Source organism: Juglans microcarpa x Juglans regia, chromosome 6D (genome assembly GCF_004785595.1).
Source record: "Juglans microcarpa x Juglans regia isolate MS1-56 chromosome 6D, Jm3101_v1.0, whole genome shotgun sequence".
In the NCBI taxonomy this organism is placed as follows: Eukaryota; Viridiplantae; Streptophyta; class Magnoliopsida; order Fagales; family Juglandaceae; genus Juglans; species Juglans microcarpa x Juglans regia.
Window position 1 is genome coordinate 22,143,276 of NC_054604.1, and position 21,140 is coordinate 22,164,415.

Below are 21,140 nucleotides of genomic sequence, written 5' to 3' on the forward strand. Positions count from 1 at the left end.
GGCGTGGTTCAGAACCCTCTAACCGGGCACGATCCACAACTTCAAAGAGCTGAGTCGGCAATTTCTAACCCAGTTCATGACCAATTGAAAAAGAAGGAGGCAAACCGCTTACTTACTCACTATGAAGCAAAGGGAGAAGGAAAGCTTGAAGGTGTACCTATACCGCGAACAAGGAGCGGCTGGCTATTGACGATCAAGATGAGAAAAGCACATTGGCAGCACTCCTAGGCAGAATTTGGCCCCTCAACTAGTTCATGGCCAAGATCGAAAGAAGAACCTCGATGACCTTGAGGGGCTTCATGGACCAGGCGGATGATTTTATTAACGCTAAAGATACCCTTCGGGCCTTTATCGCACCTGGGCACTCCAACCCCGATCAAACCAGCAGTATCCCCAAGAGAGTTGTAGGGGCGAAGGCCCCCAAAAAAGAGCCTCGAGCAAGGAAGTGGTAGGGAGAGAAAAAGAGCAATAGCGGGACCTCTACGAGAAGAACGCATGCGAACATGAATGTGCAAGTGCAGGAAGATGAGCGATCAAGGGAAGGCGGTGATCGTAGCTGGAGAGCTCGTGCGTATTATGCCTTCCACGAGGAAGAGGGGCACCAAACTAAAGACTGCCAGTTCTTCAGGTGGAGGGTCATGGAAGAAATCCGCAACGACGTTAGGTGAGAGGTCCCTAGAAAGGCTCTTAGACACCCAAACTTCCCTCACTCCCCAGGCAAGCGAGCCAGGATAGATGAAAGCCAAGGCGGGAAGGCCAACAAAGCGAAAGCCCTAGAATGAGGGTCACAAGGAGGAGGGAGGTGAGCCCCTCAAAATAGGACTACAACAACGTCCCCCTCAGGGAGATCCACCATTGTTGGAGGGCCTACGAGCAAAGGAGCTTCGTCATTGAGGAAGAAGGCCTACGCCAGAAAAGCAAGGTATAAGGAGATTTTCAACATTGGGAGACCACCAAAGCCGGCCTGAGCTCAAAGGACCCCCACCATAACCTTTGATGACGCTGACTGTGAGGGGGTCATCCCATATGATAATGCCCTGGTGGTAACAATGTTGGTGGCCAACTATACGATCAGGAGAATACTAGTAGACAATGGCAGCTCGGCTGACAATCCTTTTTTGGGAGGCCTTCTCCAAGATGAGAATCAACAAAGACTGGCCACGCCCCTCCCCCATGCAGCTAAGATGGTTCTCTAGCGAAAGAGTGCAATCGGTGGGGTCAATAACGCTCCTGTCACCATGGGGGCAGGAAGATTCTCATCAACCACCATGGCAAACTTCTTAGTGGTCAAGGCCCACTCCTCATATAATGCCATAATCGGGCGGTCAACTGTGAATAGCCTAAAGGTGGTAACCTCGACCTATCACCTGAAGATGAAATTCTCAATAGAAGACGATGTGGGTGCTATTTGCAAGAATTTTGAGGAAATGGATGTAACGAGCCCAAGTCCAACTCCGGCTAGAGAGGTGAAAAGAGCCTGAATCCTGTCTTTAGCACCACACGACCAAGAAGCTGATTATCTCCTCATTTCTCCCTATTTCGCGGATGTTGTGTATTTATTTCAATTTCGCTTGTATGTCCGAACGAACTCCTATGAAAAGAATAGTCAATATGAATGGGAAGGTTACCATGTTTCTACGCACCATCTCAGCGACAAACACGTCGGTGACCTCTCAGCATGTGTCGACGACGCCTACCTTTTCCACTCTCTGGGTGCGGGTGATGGTTACTTCTCTCGTACGTCCTGAGGCCACAACTCATGAGTGTCTGGAGCGTGCCTGAGACACCCACAACTACTGTGATGTTGTGTATCGAAGGAAGGTTACTAATGATGCGGCGGGAGCCTCTGACAGTTTTGCCAGCGACCTCTAGACTTACATGGGCAGCACCTGCCTTTGTCAACTCTTTGTCGGAGCTTCATCATTTTCCTCAATCCTTGTTTTTATCATTTCGAGGGTCTCTTAGACAGGTAAGCTCAATCCTCGGGCCGTGAGATGGGCCTCTTATTTCTCATGAGGTTATGAGTCGAATAGATCCTTAAGCCGAGAGACGAGCTTCTTATTTCCTGTTGGGTTCAACCCATTGGGCTGAGAGGGTTTTCACCTCTTCCAATCATAATTCATATGCATAGAATCTTGGAGGTCAGTTTCTGTGAAAAGGGATAATCTTGGCTATTGAGTTGTCTTTTGTTTGTTTGCCCATTTCATTTGCAATCAAGTTCTAATCTTCAGCCAATGTACTACTTATTTTGGACATCATAGAGTAAGTACTATTTCTGTGAAAATGACTTGAAGTTTGTAGAATTCATGGACAATGTGAATGTAGATGGTAGAAAAAGAATAGACAGGCTTCTGTAGAAGTAGAAATTAACATTAGAGTGAATTGTTTTTTGAAAAATACTAGTATGACTTTCAAAGATGTCCACTAAATATGCTTACTCATATATTTTAATTTTTTTTCTTAATGATTATTGATTAAGAAATTGATTATTAGTGAATTTTTTTTCTTAATAATTAAAGATGTTTAAAAAATACTTAAAAGAAAACGGAAAAAAAAAAAATTACAGTGGTGTTCAAATTTAGGGTGCACATTTAGTATGCCCCTAGCATTGTTTTTTTTTTTTGATTATCATAGAAGTAGAAATTAACATTAATGATTTTAGATGTGTAGTAGACAATAATTACTAATATAATAATAATTTACAAAAAAGGAAGTATTGATTCTTCTTGCAAGAGTAAGAACATACAAAAAAGAGTAATGATAAGGACAAACTCTAAATGCACAAGCACTTTTTATAAAAATGTAGGTCCTACAAAAAAAAAACGAGTTTTTCACACTTTTTTATGATTGTGTTTACTTTTTTACAAAAAAAAAAAAAAAAAAAATATGTGCAAGGTTTGTACCTATTTCTTCATTTTGTAAGTGGCTCATATTTACACACTAGTATAGATTCGTTACTTATTTTTTTATTACCTTATCAAAAAAAGTATAGGTTTGCTACTTATTGAGTCGGTAGACTCACCCTTTTATCTCTACTTTTTTTTTTTTTTAGATGACTTTGATAGTTGTGATAGTTGGAATAGATGGCGCATGGCATCTATTTAATTATATAAAAGCCAAGTTTTGACTTCCTGACTTGGCATTCATACCGCATTAGTCGGTGTTAAAGTTCCCCCACATATACCGCATTCATAAAGCTTTACATGCTACCACTTCAGTTAAATATATATATATATATATATATATATATATATATATACTCTGCTCGCCTCTGTCCAGAAAAGCTAAAGATAAAGTTTAAGACTTTCATTTTGAAATCAAAGAGTTTAACAAAGAAAAATCGACTCAGAACAAAAGAGAGGCAAAGGTGGTGAGTAATGTGTAAGATAGCAGGTCGAGCGCGCCCATTCAAACGACGTCATCCAACCGGTTAACCAGGTAACGCAAGTTTATATGGCATCGAGTGATTGGCACTGAGTGCATGATCAAATAACCGACTGAAAGAATAACCGTACATCTAGAAGCAAATTTCAAACTCTCTTGGAAATGTATTTGAGATGGTATCGAGTGAAACGGAACTAATTGAAAAAACAAAAATCACTTTAAACCATATATATTTTGGAAAAATACTTTTCTTTGTTTCACTTTCTTCTCCGCTTGCTCTCTCTCAAATCAATGCCACTTCGACCATGAGGCCAAGCCACTGTATATTTCCGCATTAAACTGTGTTTTGGGTGTGGAGGTGTCGTGACCTCATCTCAAGAATTTGTGTTTCAATTCTTGTAGCGGTTAGTGATTTATTGTTTCCTAGAATGATATTTTTGTTTATCTGCAAATGCATTGGTCTTTCCTGTTCTAAGAAACGGCTTGATAAATGTGTTTATACATTTTCAATACTCTGCTTGGGTGCCTATAAATGTCAGAAATTTCAATACGTAAATAAACGATGTGGTGCATGCTTTAAATTGCAGTAGTTTTCTTTCCCAACCGTGTCTGTAGTAGAACACCACCCGCCTAAATCTATCTAAACATGAAACTCCCAATGTTTATATTCACATCCTTAGCACATTGTTCATATATGAATCATCATAGGTTGTGTCAAGAGTTAATTTTTTAAAGTGTTATTTTTCCTCATTGTTTCAGCAGTTCCTTTCATATTCCTAGAAGAAAGAAAAAGAAATGGAGATGGTGCGGGCCTAAGGTTGTCTATTGGCCTATGGCAAGTAAATTCATCAAGGGGGGTTAAAAAAGAGATGAAAGAAGAAGTAAGGGGAGGTAAGTTAAAAAAGAAAAGAAAAGGGAAGTAGAATTAGACTTGGGTTACTTTTAGAAGTGCTTTAGAACTGGGATTAATTAAGTCTGGTCTATGTCAAAGAAAAAAGGAATAGTTGGACCAGTTTTAAGATATTCGAGCACCAAACAGAGACTATCCCAAACTATTGTTAAACAATATTCTTAAACATATCACAAGTTATACATACATAGACATTAGAAAAGAAAGAGATGCTAAAATCCCAATGAAAGAATTAAAAAAAGTTAAAAAAAATAAAAGAAAAGAAAAGGGAAGTAGAATTAGACTTGGATTCTTTTTAAAACACAATCGCTGCACTGTTATTGGTACTATTTCAAGCAAATACAAATATTTAGTTCCTAGAACTAGCAATCAGCAAATTGACAACCACTGTTTCATATTAGATTACAACGGTCCAATGGTCCAATAGAGGTTGTAGCCAAAACTTTACAACCCCCTCCCCTCGAAAAAAGTCAGACTAGAAAGAAGCCAATCACAGAAACTTACTCAATATTCAAAAAAACAGCTAAGCATTCACACTAGATTAATTGTTTTTTCTTTAAATAAAACGAAAAATTAATAGTTGTTTTCTATTAAAAAAAAAAAACTTAAGAGTTATGGACAACGTGAACTTAGCAAAAAACGTGTTTACTTGGTTTTATTTAGTGTTAGGAGATGAGTTCATTTTTTTCTATTTAGTATATTCGTGATTTGATTAATTTGCATATATTTAGTTAAACTAATAATCTTTATTTGATGCATTTATATTCACTTCTGATCTTTAGTTACTTCGTTCTTTATCTCAAAGCAAATGGTGATCGTTCTTATGCATTTATTCGTGATTTTATTCATTTGCTTATATTAAGTTAAACTTTTGATATTTATCTAATTCATTTATGTTCATTTTTGAGTTTGTGACCATTTCTATTCTTCAGAAAAATTAAAAATGGAAAATGTTAGACTAGTACGTAGTAGAAGACGAACGATTACTAATGATAAAAGGAGTGGAGTAAGAATGCATCGTGATGATCAACAAAGTAGTAACAATATAAATGATGACATAATTGTGCGACGTAGAAGACGAATGATAATAGATGATATAAGAAGTGGAGCAATGATGTGTGTTGATGGTGAACGAAGTAAAGATAATACAACTGCCGAACCACCAAGAAAATGACTCGATTACATAATTGATGTATAATAACACATTTTTTTTATAATAGGATTAATAGCAATGATGCTTTTTGGTTTTGTTTTCTATGTTTTAGGAAAATACACAAAGCCTTGAAATTTTAGTCCTCCATCTTAGGAATGTGATTATTGTGGAGCAATATTATGGTATGAAGAAAGAACTAATAAATCAAGGATGCCCACTCAACCGAGATTTTCTCATTGTTGTATGGAGGGTCAAGTTGTGTTACCTTTACTTCAGAAGCCACCTTCTCTCTCAGAAGAACTGTCAAGTCTTATGGGAGGGCAACATTGTAAAAGATTCAAGACACAAATACAAAGTTACAATATCGTTCTTGCTATGACTGCAATGGATGTAAATGTAGACAAGAATATCAATGGTGGAGGTGGTCCATACATCTTTTGAATTAATGGTCAAGATCATCATAAAATTGGAACCTTACATCTAGTATATGATTCTAATTGTCGATTTGCACAGTTATACTTCTATGACACTGAGAATGAGGTACAAAATCAAATGAGTGTACTGAATCACAACAACTTTAATAAAAATATTGAGTCATGAAATCTTACTGCATTGGTAAAAGTTTTTCATATGGTAAGGGATAATTTCTTAGAGAATGATATTCATCAAATGAGACTACGTCTTATTAGTTCAAGAACAACAGATGAAAGAGAACATAATGTGCCCAACTGTTCTGAGATTGCTGCAATTATTATTGTTGATATTGATATTTAGGATGCTCATCAGGATATTGTTGTCAAATATAAAGAATGTGGATTGAAAAAGATTAATAAGTTGCATCCATCATATATGACACTACAGTATCCTCTTCTTTTTCCATATGGAGAAAATGGATTTAGGCTTGGTATTTTACATAGGACTGATCATAGAAGTACATCAAGAAAGAAAGAATTCATTACTATGAGGGAATATTATGCATACAGATTGCAAGAACGTGAACAAGAATGACACACATTAATAAATGACAGTTGTTTATTCCAACAATTTGTTTTCGATGCATACACATGTATTGAAAAGACCCGACTGATGTTGGTGAGAAGAAACCAACATAAATTAAAGGTTGAGTTATATAGTGAATTGAGAGATGCAGCTTTGAGAGGAGATACAAGCTCTACATCAACTGGAAAAAAAATTGTATTACCTTTAAGTTTCACAGGAAATCCAAGATATATGATTGAGAATTATCAAGATGCAATTGCCATTTGTAGGTGGGCAGATTATCCCAATTTATTTATAACATTCATATGCAATGAAAAATGGACAGAAATTAAAAGTTTTCTATCTAAGAACCCTAGACAAAAAGCAAAGGATCGACCAGATATAGCCACAAGGGTTTTTAAAATTAAACTCAATCAACTTCTACATGACTTAAAACATGGCCAACACTTTGGGAGGGTGCTTGCTAATAATACTTTCTTTATCATCGTTATATTTATTAGTATCCTAAACTAGACAAATATGTGCAGTTCTAATTAAATTTATATTGTGTCTTTCCAGTTATCTACACTATTGAGTACCAAAAAAGAGGACTACCTCATGCACATATACTCATTTTTTTAGATTATGATGACAAGCATTCAACTCTGACAGAAATAGATAGAATAATATCCGTAAAGATCCTAGATGTTAACAGAGATAAAATCGTTTATGATGCGGTGAAGCAGTATATGATTCACGGTCCATGTGAATTTATAAATCCAAAAGCAAATTATATGATTAATAACAAGTGTAACAAAAGTTTTCCAAAGAAATTTTGTAGGGAGACGCCAATTGATGAAGATAGATTTGCAGTATATAGGAGAAGAGATGATTCTGATATGTATATTGAAAAAAATGGTCTTAAGTTGGACAACAAATTTATTGTTTCTTACAACGTGGACCTGTTGCTGAAATATCAAGCACATATAAATAGTGAATGGTGCAATCATCCAAGATCTACAAAGTATTTGTTCAAATACATTAATAAATGACCTGACCGTGCAACTGTAATTTTGGAAGAAAATCTTCACATAAATGATTCTACAAGGTCGCAACATTTTACTAATATTGATGAGATTAAATCATATTTAGATTAATGTTTTGAATACTGTTTTGGTCGAGACATTGAAATAAAATATTTCGGTACCGGTACTATTTCAGAATAGTCTACATATGAATAAATTATATATATAAATTATATTTTAAAATAATAATCTATATATAAATAAATTATATATAAATATATATAAATTATAAATAGTCTAGTTTGAATTGGGGGTTCAGAAATGAGTCTGCAGTTTGAAGAAATAAAATAAAATAAAAAAAGTAGAGGCCAAAATTTGAAATATCAGCCGATACAGGCCAATACCGCCGAAATTCTAACCGGTAAGAAACTAGATCCTTCTTTGTACTTGCTATCCGACCTGTACGGCATATTTTGGCCGTATTGACTGGTACGAAATGAAATTCAAAACCTTGATTTAGATTGCATATATGTATCTGCAACGGAAGCATGTTGGAGAATATTTCGGTTTGACATTCATTATCGTGAACCGGCAATGGAGAGACTAAGTTTCCATATTGAAAATGAACCGTCAATCATATTTGAAGATTCAGATGACTTGGATATATAATGTACTCAATTGACCAAATATTTTACAAACAAACTTTACTGAATGGATGAAGGCAAATGTTATGTATGAGGAAGCAAAAAATTTAACATATTCGGATTTTATATATAAATGGGTTTGGAATAATAGAAATAACAAATGAAATATGAGAAAGAAAAGATGATGTGTAGGCCGAATATATTACTCACATCCTGGAAGTGGTGAACGATTTTATTTTCGCATTGTACCCATCTTTATTTACGATTTTATTTACGCATTATATGCAGTGGAAATAAGAACAATAGATAACGTATTGTACCCATCTTTCAAGTCAGCATATTATACCTTTGGTTTACTTGATGATGATAAGGAGTGGCATGAAATTCTAAATCATGCTTCACAATGGGGCATCTGGGAAGCAACTAGTAAATTATTTGTCATAGTATTAATTTTTTGTAAGGTTGCATATCCTTATAAATTATAGAATACTAAATGGGAGTTGTTATCTGAAGATATTTTTCATTACCAAAGAAAATTTTTTATTGTGAAAGCTTACATCTTACCAAGATACAATTAAAAAACTATGCACTTTGTGAAATTGAACAGTTGTTGGTAAGAAGTGAAAGATCATTAAGAGAGTTTGAAAATATATTATATCCAAATGTATTACTACTTGGAGAAAGCAATAATAGATTGCTACAAGAGAAGTTGAACTATAATAGGGTTGGGTTAAAGGAGGAATATAACAAGTTATTTGTTAATCTTAATGTTGAACATAGGAGAATATATGATTGTCATTGAATCTGTGAACAGTGAAAATGGTGGTTTCTTTTTTGTATACGCACATGGACGTACAGAAAAAACTTATCTTTGAAAAATATTGATATTTTGATTATGTTTAGAAGGGAAAATAGTACTTGCAATTTCTTCATCTGGAATTGCGATTCTATTATTGTGTGGTGGTCGAACTGCTTATTCAAGATTTCAAATACCAATTAATGTGTCAAACAATTCAACTTACTCATTTAAATAGGGCTCTCAACTTGGAGAATTAATAGTAAGAACCAATCTCATAATTTGGGATGAGGCTTCTACGGCTCACCGGAATTGTTTTGAAACTGTTGATTGTTCGTTGAAAGATATTTTACGATTTACTAATGTAAATAGTGTAGAAAAACCATTTGGGGGGAAGACAATTGTTCTTGGCATTGATTTCCATCAAATATTACCAGTTGTATCCAAATGTCAAAGAGAGCAAATAGTTGAGTCAACTATCAATAGATCCTCATTGTGGAGGGATTGTATAGGTTTTACAATGACTCAAAATATGAGACTCGACCAAAATATGGGGGATATTGCTACAAGAGATTTTGCAAATTGGATCTTAAGAATAGGTGACGGTGACTTGAGTTGTGCTGAAAGTGAAAGAATGATTGAGAGACCACTTGATTTAATTGTTTAATCTAATAATCATCCTATTGCCAATATCGTAAATGCTACCTATCCAGATTTAAGAGATAAATGTAATAATTTAAGATACTTGAGAGAAAGAGCAATTCTAGCACCTACAAAATATGTTGTGCAGGATATCAATGACTACATAATAGATCAGCTCATCGATTTGGATGAACAAGTACTTTTCAGTGTCGATTCGATATGTAAAGTCGGAGACAATATTGCAGAACAATCGATGTTTCCAATAGAATTTTTAAATTTTTTAAAATTTTCCAGTATTCCAAATCATAAATTGAGATTGAAAGTATGGGTACCAATAATGTTACTTCAGAATTTAAATCAGAGTAATGGCCTTTGCAATCACACTCGACTTATAGTTACTCAGTTATCAAAATGGGTTATTGAGGCACAAATCATAACTGGAACGCACGTTAAAGAAAAATTATTTATTCCTCACATCATTTTATCCCCTTCTGATTCTAAATTGCATTTTATATTGAAGAAAAGACAATTTATAATCTCTATATGCTTTGCAATGACAATAAACAAAAGTCAAGGCTAAACATTAAAACATGTCAAGTTTTTTCTTGAAAAACCAGGTTTTAGTCATGGTCAACTATACGTTGCAATACCTAGAGTAAAGATAGGAGAATGATTAAAAGTTCTTATCACAAAAAAAATCTACGATGGTCGTTTCTGTACAAAAAATATTGTATATAATGAAATCTTCAACAATCTCCCGAAAGGTATTTAATTCTCATCTATTGTTCAATTATATTTGTTTCTTATGTTACCTTTATATATTTTATACTTGTAATATATAATAATTTGCATTCTTTTTAACATGTTTTAATTTAAAATTTCTATAGGTACGAATGATTGAGATGAATATGGATTGCACACCTTTGAATAAATTATCAATTGAAAATGAATCATGGAATATTTAAGTTAGAATATTATGAATGTGGAATGCAACAAATATAGCGAATCAACGACTATAGTGAAAAATGTAATAAAGGGTTTACATGTAATAAAGAATTTTGTTGTTGAAAAATGTAAAGGGAAGTATCGTCCGATGGTTACAAACTATAAAATTATCTTCATATCGACGACTTTGGTCACTAAACTTAATGAGATAAGTTAATCAGTACCTAAGTTCCAGTTTGATTTTACAAATTACGAAACTATAGTGAAACGTTGCTATGACCCAACATACTTGATTGGTAAGTATTTTATTTTCTATGTTATAAATTCTTATTATCTCATATATTAAATTTAAGTTTAAATATTATTTTCAACATAAAAAAAATATCATCATCTCATCCTCGTATGTAATTGGAAGATTAAAATCTGTTGGAGCCATAGAGGAGAGAAATGTAAAGGGTCATCCTGTCATGCTACGGACAATTTAGTTACTAGTAGAAGAGTAAATAAAATATATTAAATGTTAAATCATAGATAAATTAATTTACTATTTAATAATAGTACTTATAAAAATGACTGATTCGCGCATGTTAAATTTTAGGAATAAATATATATAGGCAACTTTATGGGGGTCTACCGCAATGCAAATTAATGATAATTTTTATAATGATAATCCAAAACCATCTGTGGTGGTGTTTCGGTATTTAGGTATCGGATTAGAGTAATTCTACATACAACTGTAAAGTGCGTAACGTTGTGTAATTATTTTGAAAAAGAGTAGAGTCCACTATTAAAAAATTAATTTTTTTTCTTGTGGGTCTAATATTTTATTTATTTTTTCTAAATTAATTACGCGGCAGTTGCACAATTTACAATTGTAAATATCTTTTCTTATCAAGTTAATATGAGGAGCTGGTTGATGATTCAAGGTCAGCGTCGTCAATGCTATTTAACAAAGAGGTTGAGAAAATCTTACATAAAATTGCAAAAGAACTTATAAAAAAACAAGATCAAGTAACAAAATAGTAAATATAATATTTTTAAAATGAATATTAGTATAGAAAGTATAATAAGTACACTAAATATTATATATATCATTATTATAACATATATATATTTGTATTTGTGTAGGACCAGAATGATGATAGTTTTCCAAATGATTTATAGCAAATTATTAGCAAAGAATACATCTTCGTACTACGACTTAATGACTACAACTTAAAATATGGACAAGAAAACTACACAATTCAGCGAATATTTGATCCTGAATTTATAAAATCAAAGCTAATTAAAAAGCTAACAATAAATTACACAATTTGGTATTTAATCATATTTTCTATCAGATTTTATATTTATAATGATTAAAATGATTAAAATATAATGATTAAAATGTTTTATATATAGACACTTATTAACGATATTAATTTTATTTCAAGAAACTAATGTAGACATCGATCTCGACATCAAGTCAAATACAGAAGAAGAGAATCATAAAACTCAGGTTACATCCGAGAGAAGAAAAATCCAGAAAAAATAGTAGATTGATATAATATTTTAAAATATAATTTTTATAAATGTAAAATGTATTTATATTACATTTTAAATATTGTAAATTGATCATGAAGTATTTATTGGTAAAGTTAACTCTTTTATATATGCACGGTCCATTTTATATATATTTGATATACATTTTTTTAATAGTTGTGGTAGTGATTATGTATAATGAACTATTTAGAGTTATAAAATTCAGCATAAATAACGGATCGCTCATTGTGTGAGTTATAGGCTCGTGATTATAAGTGGAACGGTGAGATAAGTTTAAAGTGGCATAAGTGGATTTGTCCGAGTTAAGAGAACTTCAGCCTGTGTTTAGTAGGGGTGTTAAAAAAAACCCAGAAAATCAGTTCGGGTCGGTCCGGTCCAGAGCCGGTTTTCGTAATGGAAAAACTAGCCAGAATCATAATCGAATTGGTTCCGGTTCTAGGCTTTTTAGCCCCAGACCGGACCGGACCGGTTCCATTTAATATGTATTTTAAATTATGTTTTAAAATATTATATATAATATTTTTTTATATTATATATATATAATATATAATAATATAAATTATAATTATATATAAGATAATATTATTATAATTTATAAAATAAAAGGTTAATCTTATGAAAATTTAATTGATCATATGCTTTAAATATAATATATATATATATATATATATATTAGTAACATTTTTTCATAAATTAATTTAAAAATAAACTTAAATTGTAAAACTTTAAACTAAAATTAATAAATCATATCAATATTTTTTTATCACTTAAAATCAGTTTAAAATTGGAAAACAAATTCTAAATATCAAAAGATTTGATATCTATAATATATCAAAGTTGTAAATAAGATCACTAAAATATTATTTACCAAAAAAAAAAATACTCAAATATCATTACAAAATTTTTATGGCCTAATAAATTCTCAATATCTTCTTTTTGATAAGTACATAATACATTAGCAAATTAGTAATACTAATATACATTACTACATTAGTATATAATGTATAATTTTACATTTTATGGCCTAATACTAATAGTCTAATACTATATTACAATTAGTAATATACTTTAAGTCTATATATAAATTAGTATATAAATAACTATACTGAATAATTACATATGAAATAATGATATAGTAATACTAATACAAGTAGTAATTTAGCATTAGTATACTAATACTTTAACTATAGTCTATCAATAATGTAGTTATAATAAATTAAACTCACTATAACAAATACTAATATACAGTTATTCTAATACTAATAGTTTAATATAGACTATAGTTATACTTATACTAATATAGTTATAATACAACTAATACTAATATATAGTTATACTAAATTATTAATAGTCTAATATTAATATTATTATATAGTCTAATATATTATATAGCTATAACTAATACTAATATATATTTATTCCAATACTAATAATCTAATATATAGTTATTCTAATATTAATAGTTATACTTATACTAATATAGTTATACTTAAATCACTATAATTAATACTAATATATAGCTATACTATAGTATTAATAGCATAATTAATAGTATTTATATTAGACTATAGTATATTACCACTATAGTATTAGACTATTAGTAATAATTTTGATAAATACATTATTGTGTTAGGCAACGGCGCCGTTTCCTCTCAAGGATCCCAAATTCCCAATTGAAAAAACCTGTCTAAGACCCGCCCCTCTCTTCCTCACTCTCTCACTCTGCCTCTCTGCCTCGCAGCCTCTCTGCCCTCTCAAGCGGCCACGGCCCACGCCGTTGCACTGTGCACATCTCGCCGTCGACCCCTCAGCCTGAGTCCCCTCCCTCTCGCCGTCGCCCCCTCAGAAACACAGACCCGCTCTCTCGCCGTTGCACCTCCCCTCACGGCCTCACCTCTCGAGCCGTTCCCATCGCACACACAGCCCCTCGGCTCCTCTCTCAACGCTGCGCTGCCCTCTCTGTCTCTCACCGTATCACTCTCACGCAGCCCTCCCATCTCTCACGCAGCCGGCAGCCCCTCTCTCATGTCTCTCTGTCTTCGACGGTAATTTTTCACAATTATTATTTTTTTTCATTTCACTTATTTAAGTTATTTGAAATTACTTTGAAATCTGTTATGAATCATATGAAAAAGCTTTGGAACAATCTCGGATGTGTATATCTCATACCATAATCAGACTTTATATATAGCTAGTGATCTGTAATATCTGTATCTGCATGTGTGTATGTGTATATATATATGTGTGTGTGTGTGTGTGTGTGTGTGTGTGTGTGTAAGTGTTAGTTGCTTTTCATGAACTTGGATGCAACTTTTGATAAATGTTTGTGTTAATCCAATGTAGTTTGCATGGTAGCCCTTCAAATTTTCAGATTGCAGGCTGCCTATATTTAGTTATAGAGGTAAGTTATTTTGCTATAACTCTTTTTACAACCCTGTTCCAAATGGAGGGTAGTTATGTAAAATTTGAAACTAAATAAAAATGAATTTTCATGTTTTTAATGAAATGAAAGTATAACATTAAGTTGTAAAATAATTATATGAATATTATTTTTATTACTTATAATATGTTAGTAGCAATGCACAACATTTTGAGGTTGCTAGGAATTAATTTCTACAAGTTCTAAGGTTCAAGTAGCAAATGTTAAACCATAGACATGAATGTTGGATTTAGTTTACTGATAGAGAGAAGATCTATGTACAGCGCAGATTACAACATAACACTCATTCCATTCCCTCCATACATTTCCATACACAACATAGGCCCTCAACAGTCTCAACAAGTCTTGGTCTTCAAAGCAATTCATAGAGAAGATCTAGCCAACATGTTTTATTGCATAGAGAGGATCTATTCATTTCGATTTATCAGGATAAGCTAACATGTTTTAATATAAATGAAAGGACCCTCTAATTAATAGCAAAATAATTAGTTTAATCTCTTAAAAGTGATGATCGTCTCTATAAAGTCAAAAACAGAACGAAGAAATTCTTGATAACGCGTCAAAACAGACATGGTTACTCTGACAGTTATTTATTTATGAATTTATTTCTGTTGTTGAACATGAAAAATGCATTAAACTATTGAGCTGTTGATTGCAAATAACACACCCAAAGCCATCAATGAGGCAAGTTGCCAACTTGAGATGGAAATAGACAGCTCGCTAAATGCCACTTGTGTCATTTTTCGTAGAAATCGTGTTCCATCGAATAAGTTTCAAATCTACAGTACACCAGAAAAGTAAGTAGATGCTGAAACCTAACAAAAATATATGAATATGGTTCTGAAAAATATCCATTGAAGTCACGAGAGATGGACAACTTGGGGGGTGAGTTTTTTGACTTGGGGGCTCTGACCCTGCATGCTCAAGTTAGCTAGGCAAACAGCCATTTCCTAAGTTGGGTATTCCCCTAACAATTAAAACCTGCAGCTTGCTTATATATATATATATATATATGTATGTATGTATGTATGTATGTGTATATGTGTGTGTATGCGTGTGTTTAGACAACATATGATATATAAGATTTGACTTTTTGTACTAATCAGGTTTTGGAATAAAAGTAGAAAACAGATTTTTTTAAAGCAGTTTATTATTATTATTATTATTATTATAAACAAATTTTTTTTACAAACTTGCATTTTATTAAAACTGAAAAACCAGACCGAACCGGACCGGAACTGGTAAAACCGGAAGTACCGGTTTAGGGGGGTAACCGGTGTGTAATTAGTTTTTGAAAATGCAAAACCGGTACATACCGGTTCGGTCCTAAATTTTGTCCAAAATCGGACCGGACCGGACCGGTTACAACCCTAGTGTTTAGTGCATTTTACTTGGAAGAAATTTTGAGACATTTGGTTTCAAAGAACTTTTTGTAATTAATTTCTTATTATTGTGGATTTTAGGTTAAAGGGTTCACCCCTAGGTATGGAGCGTGACATACATCCTGCAGATCAGCTTTGATGACTGGTTCTGGGTCCCTTGCGGCTCATTCCTGAACCTCAAAACCAACAACAATTACCTCTCACGCAATTTCTTCCTCGACAAGAGCCATCCCTTGCACTTCAAGGTATAAACTTCTTTTTCAGACCTAAGCTTATCTTGTGTTTATACGGAGTTGGATCTACTTAATCTAAATTATCTCAATAGTGTAAATGAAATGGATGGGTTACTCTAAATTCGTGTGTTTTGCTATATACTTGAATTTGATGGATGGTTCTATGTAATAGAATTTTCATTTCTAAGTTGCAATACTATGCATATGCATATTTGATGCTTTATAAAATATCTGTTCCAGAGGATGTTACGGTTTTATCATTTAGAAGAAATTTCTTGTGTTAAGTTGCCTTGAAAAACTGGTGAAGGAGATGGATTGAAGGCAATATAGGTTCCTGGGCAAGAGGACCGAGTTGGTTTCACATCCCAAACAACTTGGAAGTTCCTTTGCTGGTTTTGTTGAGAACATAACCTCGATGGACAAAGATACCCTATGTTTCTTTAAATTCCAATGCTTTTCAGGTTATGGCCTCGTTTGTTTTTGCAGATGAGATGAGTTGAGATTAAAGTTAAAAAATTGAATAAAATATTGTTAGAATATATTATTTTTGGTTTGAGATTTGAAAAATTTGAATTGTTTATTTTATTTTGTGTGGGAATTTGGAAAAATTGTAATGATTAGATGGGATGAGATCAGAGAAAATGTGAAAACAAACAAGGCCTTAGTTTCATCTATATTTTCAATTGATTACAACCGTCTCTGAGAGTTTCACTTGATTGAATCCAGATCATTCTTTGCCTTATGCAGCTCACAAGAGACATATGGACATGGAGCAAGCTAGAAAGGACCATCTTCTCCAGAATAGTAATGGAAAAAATTTCTTGCTTGTTTCTCCGCTTCTCTTCCTCAATGTCTACAGTGCAGCTCAACTTATTCGAGTCTCACCATGGACTGGCCACCTGCATTTCCTCGTTACAAAGCTGTGCCCACCACAAAAATCTCACTAGAGGCAAACAAATTCACTCCTACATGCTCACCAATGGCTTCCTCAACTCTCCTCTATCCATCACCAGTCTGATCAACATGTACTCCAAGTGCAACAGAATGAAAGATGCAGTTCTGGTCTTTAATTACCAAAGTAATGATCATAATGTGTTTGCCTATAACTCAATCATTTCTGGGTTTGTTTCAAATGGGCTTGCAGAAAATGGTTTTGAGTTTTATAAGCATATGAGGTGGATGGGTGTTATGCCAGACAAGTTTACTTTTCCGTCTGTGATCAAAACTTGTTGTGATGTTATGGAGGTTTTGGAGGTTAGGAAGATTCATGGGTTGTTGTTTAAACTTGGGTTGGAGTTAGATATGTTTGTCGGAAGTGCTTTGGTTAATACTTATTTGAAATTTGGGTTAATGGAAGAGGCACAGGAGGTTTTTGGGGAAATGCCCGTGAGGGATGTTGTGCTTTGGAATGCAATGGTTAATGGTTATGCGCAAATTGGGAGGCATGAGGAGGCATTGGAGATTTTTAGGACAATGGGAAAAAAAGGGGTTGTTCCTAGTAGGTTTACAGTTACTGGTGTCTTGTCGGTTTTTGCTTCGTTGGAGGAGTTCAATAATGGGAGGGCGATTCATGGGATTGCAATGAAAATAGGGTATGTTTCTGGTCTTGCAGTTTCCAATGCATTGATTGATATGTATGGAAAATGCAAGTGTATTGGAGATGCTTTAGATATTTTTGAGATGATGGATGAGAAAGATGTATTTTCATGGAACTCGATCATATCTGTTCATGGACAATGCGGTGATTATGATGGTACTTTAAGACTTTTTGATCGGATGTTAGGTTCTGGTGTGCGGCCTGATTTGGTTACTGTCACAGCAGTCCTACCTGCTTGTTCTAATCTGGTTGCATTAATGCGTGGACGGCAGATTCATGGGCATATGATAGTCCATGGTTTTGAAAAGGAAGCCAATAATAAAGATACGGATGATGTGCTAGTCAATAATGCTGTTATGGACATGTATGCCAAGTGCGGGAGTATGAGAGATGCTCATTCGGTTTTCAATAAGATGAGCAATAAGGATGTAGCATCCTGGAACATCATGACAATGGGTTATGGCATGCAGGGTTATGGTAACGAGGCATTACACCTGTTTTCTTGTATGTGTGAGGCACAAATAAAGCCTGATGAAATCACATTTATTGGGCTATTGTCTGCTTGCAGCCATGCAGGCTTCGTGAGACAAGGGCGTGAGTTCTTGATGCTTATGAAATCGACGTATGGTGTGGATCCAACTATTGAGCATTATACTTGTGTGATTGACATGCTAGGTCGAGCTGGGCAGCTTGAGGAGGCTTACGAACTAGCAAGAACAATGCCTGTTGAGGCCAATTCTGTGGTGTGGAGAGCTTTGCTAGCAGCATGCCGGCTACATGATAATGCTGACCTTGCTGACGTTGTTGTAAGAGAGATATTTAAACTTGAGCAAGGGCACTGTGGAAATTATGTATTGATGTCAAATATATATGGAGTAATTGGACGATATGAAGAGGTATCAGAAATTAGACATGCAATGAGGCAACAAAATGTGAAAAAGGCACCAGGATGTAGCTGGATTGAGCTCAAGAATGGTGTGCATACTTTCATTACGCGTGATCTGACCCATCCTGAAGCCAACCTTATATATGTTGCATTAAATTCATTGACTGCTCGTCTACATGATCATGGATATATGCCTGCCCTCTAACATTGGGTTTCTTCTGAAAGTATACCATGGGATTGTGTCGATAGAAAACTCTGATTATTTTTTGCCTGTGATAAATGGGAAAGAAGGCAAATTAACATTGCGCAGAAGATGAAATAGTCCCCTTTTTTAGTTAGTATGCGAAATTAAGACTGCTACCGCCGATCACTTTCGGGATCATTTGGTGTACAACATCATAAATTGAAAGAACGGGGATAGGATTGTGAATTGAGCAATGGAAGAGGTGGGCGAGCCATCCCTCCAAGTCGATAAATTTGCTTGCAACGTACAGGTTGATGTATCTCACTTTTCTTATAGTCTTTCCAGGTATCTAACGGCACTGGGATTCTTTGCATGCACATCAATACCATGCAGCCGTGCACTACATGTAGAACATCTTAACAAAATTAAACACAAATCAGAAATTTGTGATTTTTGGCATCGATTATAATGACTGGATGACGATAGTAACTTGCATTCTAGGCTAATTTATGTCTTCCCAACTTGAAGCTTAGAATTGTAATGACCAGGGGTTGACTCTGGACTTGAGCATTACAGTAACTCCACTTTTTATCTCTGTTTGAATTATTTAGTTTTGTTCACTTATATAACCAATCCATTCTGTTGAAATATTCAAGTAATTTTTGCTCTATATACGTCAGGCCTTGTAATGATTGCTCTATCTACATCATCCCCTTTCATGTTTAAAATCTACATTTTCATACACAATCAATAATGATTTAATTGAAATTAAAGAAAGGAGTAATGTCTCCTATTTTAACAAATCTTACCATTAATTTTCTTTTTTTTTCCTTGTCTTCTCTACAGAGATAAAGAGGCTCGGAGAAAATTGCATATAGGGTTCAGTTGGGCTATAAGCCCATAAATATGGGAGTTGATATTTTAATTTGAAGAACCATATTATATATATATATATATATTATGAATTTGTGATATTTGAAGTGTACGGAGTTACTTTGATTAAATGGTGAAATTTCGGAGGAAAATTATAGGGGTTCGGCCAAGAGATGTAAATTAGGTTTGAAAGATTTTAGTTAATAAATCATTTAATTAAATGAATAAAATTGAAGACACCATAAAGGTTAGGGTTTTGGACTTTTGGTTAGGGGTTGAAAATTAAGAATTCTTATTGGTTTTGTAAAATTATATAATGTAATGAAATGGGTGATCAAATTAGTACTATAATGAAATTTAAAGATTTAGTAAATATAAGGTTTTAAAAATATAACAAAATATAAAATTTAGTGTGGAATTATTCGGCACATATAGTTTTAAAGGAGTTGAAATTAATTTTCCTACAAAACAATCATAACAATGGGTAAGAAATATAAAGAAAATGATTTATGATAAAAGTGTAGAAAATGGGACTGCATCAAACTTTTAGTAAAGTCTGGGGCAAAACTGCAAATAACAAGAAATTAATGCCAAAATCATAATCAAGTCAAAAGTTAAGGGCAAAGCTGTATCTTCATTTTTCATAACATATGAGGTTAGAGAAGGTATTTACGAGCCTCAGCCCGGGGCAACGTGGCTTATGTAAAAATGCGAAAGAGAGAAACGGAAAAGAAATACTCTAAACAGTAAGAAAAGAATGTCAACAAACTCGTTTGGTCACGCAGAGGGTTGTAAAAATAAACCAGAAAATCGGTTTGGACCGGTTGATTCGGTTTTATTTTAGACCGATTCGGTTCGACACCGGTTTTTTCATTTTAAAAATCGGTCCGGTCTCGTCTCAATTTTATATTTTTTAAGACCGGACCAGACTGGTTCGCATATTTATATATTTTTAATTAATTTTTAATATTATATATAATTTTTATAAATTATAATTATATATAAAATAATTTTATATTATAATTTATAATATAAAATTTTAATTTTAAACATGAACATTTATTTGATCATATGTTGTAAATATAAAATATATATGTTAATTACATTTTATGGTTTAATAAATTTTCAACATATTCCTCTTGATAAATATATTAGTAATACTAATATATATTAGTATATTAATTATTATATTATCACTAGCATATAGTAATAGACTATACCAATAGTATTACTACATATTAATTCAAAAGATTAACAATTTTAAAATTATAATTGAAAAATAAGTATACTCTAACTTGTCTAATGCTTTTTGGAATAGAAAATAACATATAGTTGAATTACTATATGAAAAAGAATTTTCTGAAAAGAATATTCCTACTAAAGCTGGACCAATTCAAATGAATAATGAAGTATTAGAATTTTATAAAAAATAAATTAATGATTTATTAACAAAATGATTAATTAGGAAAAGCAAGTCATTAATATTTTTATAATACATTCAAGTGATGAAGAGGAAAGCTCTTCAG

General features: G+C 33.2%; 1 protein-coding gene across 5 annotated transcripts; it reads left to right on the top strand.

Moving 5' to 3' along the window:
• Positions 1-13,592: 13,592 nt before the first annotated feature.
• On the top strand, positions 13,593-19,405 carry LOC121235646 (pentatricopeptide repeat-containing protein At3g14730). 5 transcript variants are annotated; one of them, XR_005934580.1, is made up of 4 exons: positions 13,643-14,064; positions 15,923-16,086; positions 16,801-19,003; positions 19,078-19,405. XR_005934580.1 is itself a non-coding variant. In XM_041131997.1 (3 exons), the coding sequence occupies exon 3, from the start codon at positions 16,816-16,818 to the stop codon at positions 18,760-18,762; it is 1,947 nt and encodes a 648-aa protein (XP_040987931.1). In that variant the 5' UTR covers positions 13,643-14,064; positions 15,923-16,086; positions 16,801-16,815; the 3' UTR covers positions 18,763-19,405. The 5 variants fall into 5 exon arrangements, 2 of the variants coding, with proteins under 2 accessions (XP_040987931.1, XP_040987932.1); XR_005934581.1 differs by having other exon boundaries at positions 19,087-19,405; XM_041131997.1 differs by having other exon boundaries at positions 16,801-19,405.
• Positions 19,406-21,140: the final 1,735 nt, after the last annotated feature.

Coding starts and splice junctions, on each gene's coding strand:
- LOC121235646 (XM_041131997.1), top strand. CDS start 16,816: ATGCAGCTCACAAGAGACATATGGACATGGAGCAAGCTAGAAAGGACC.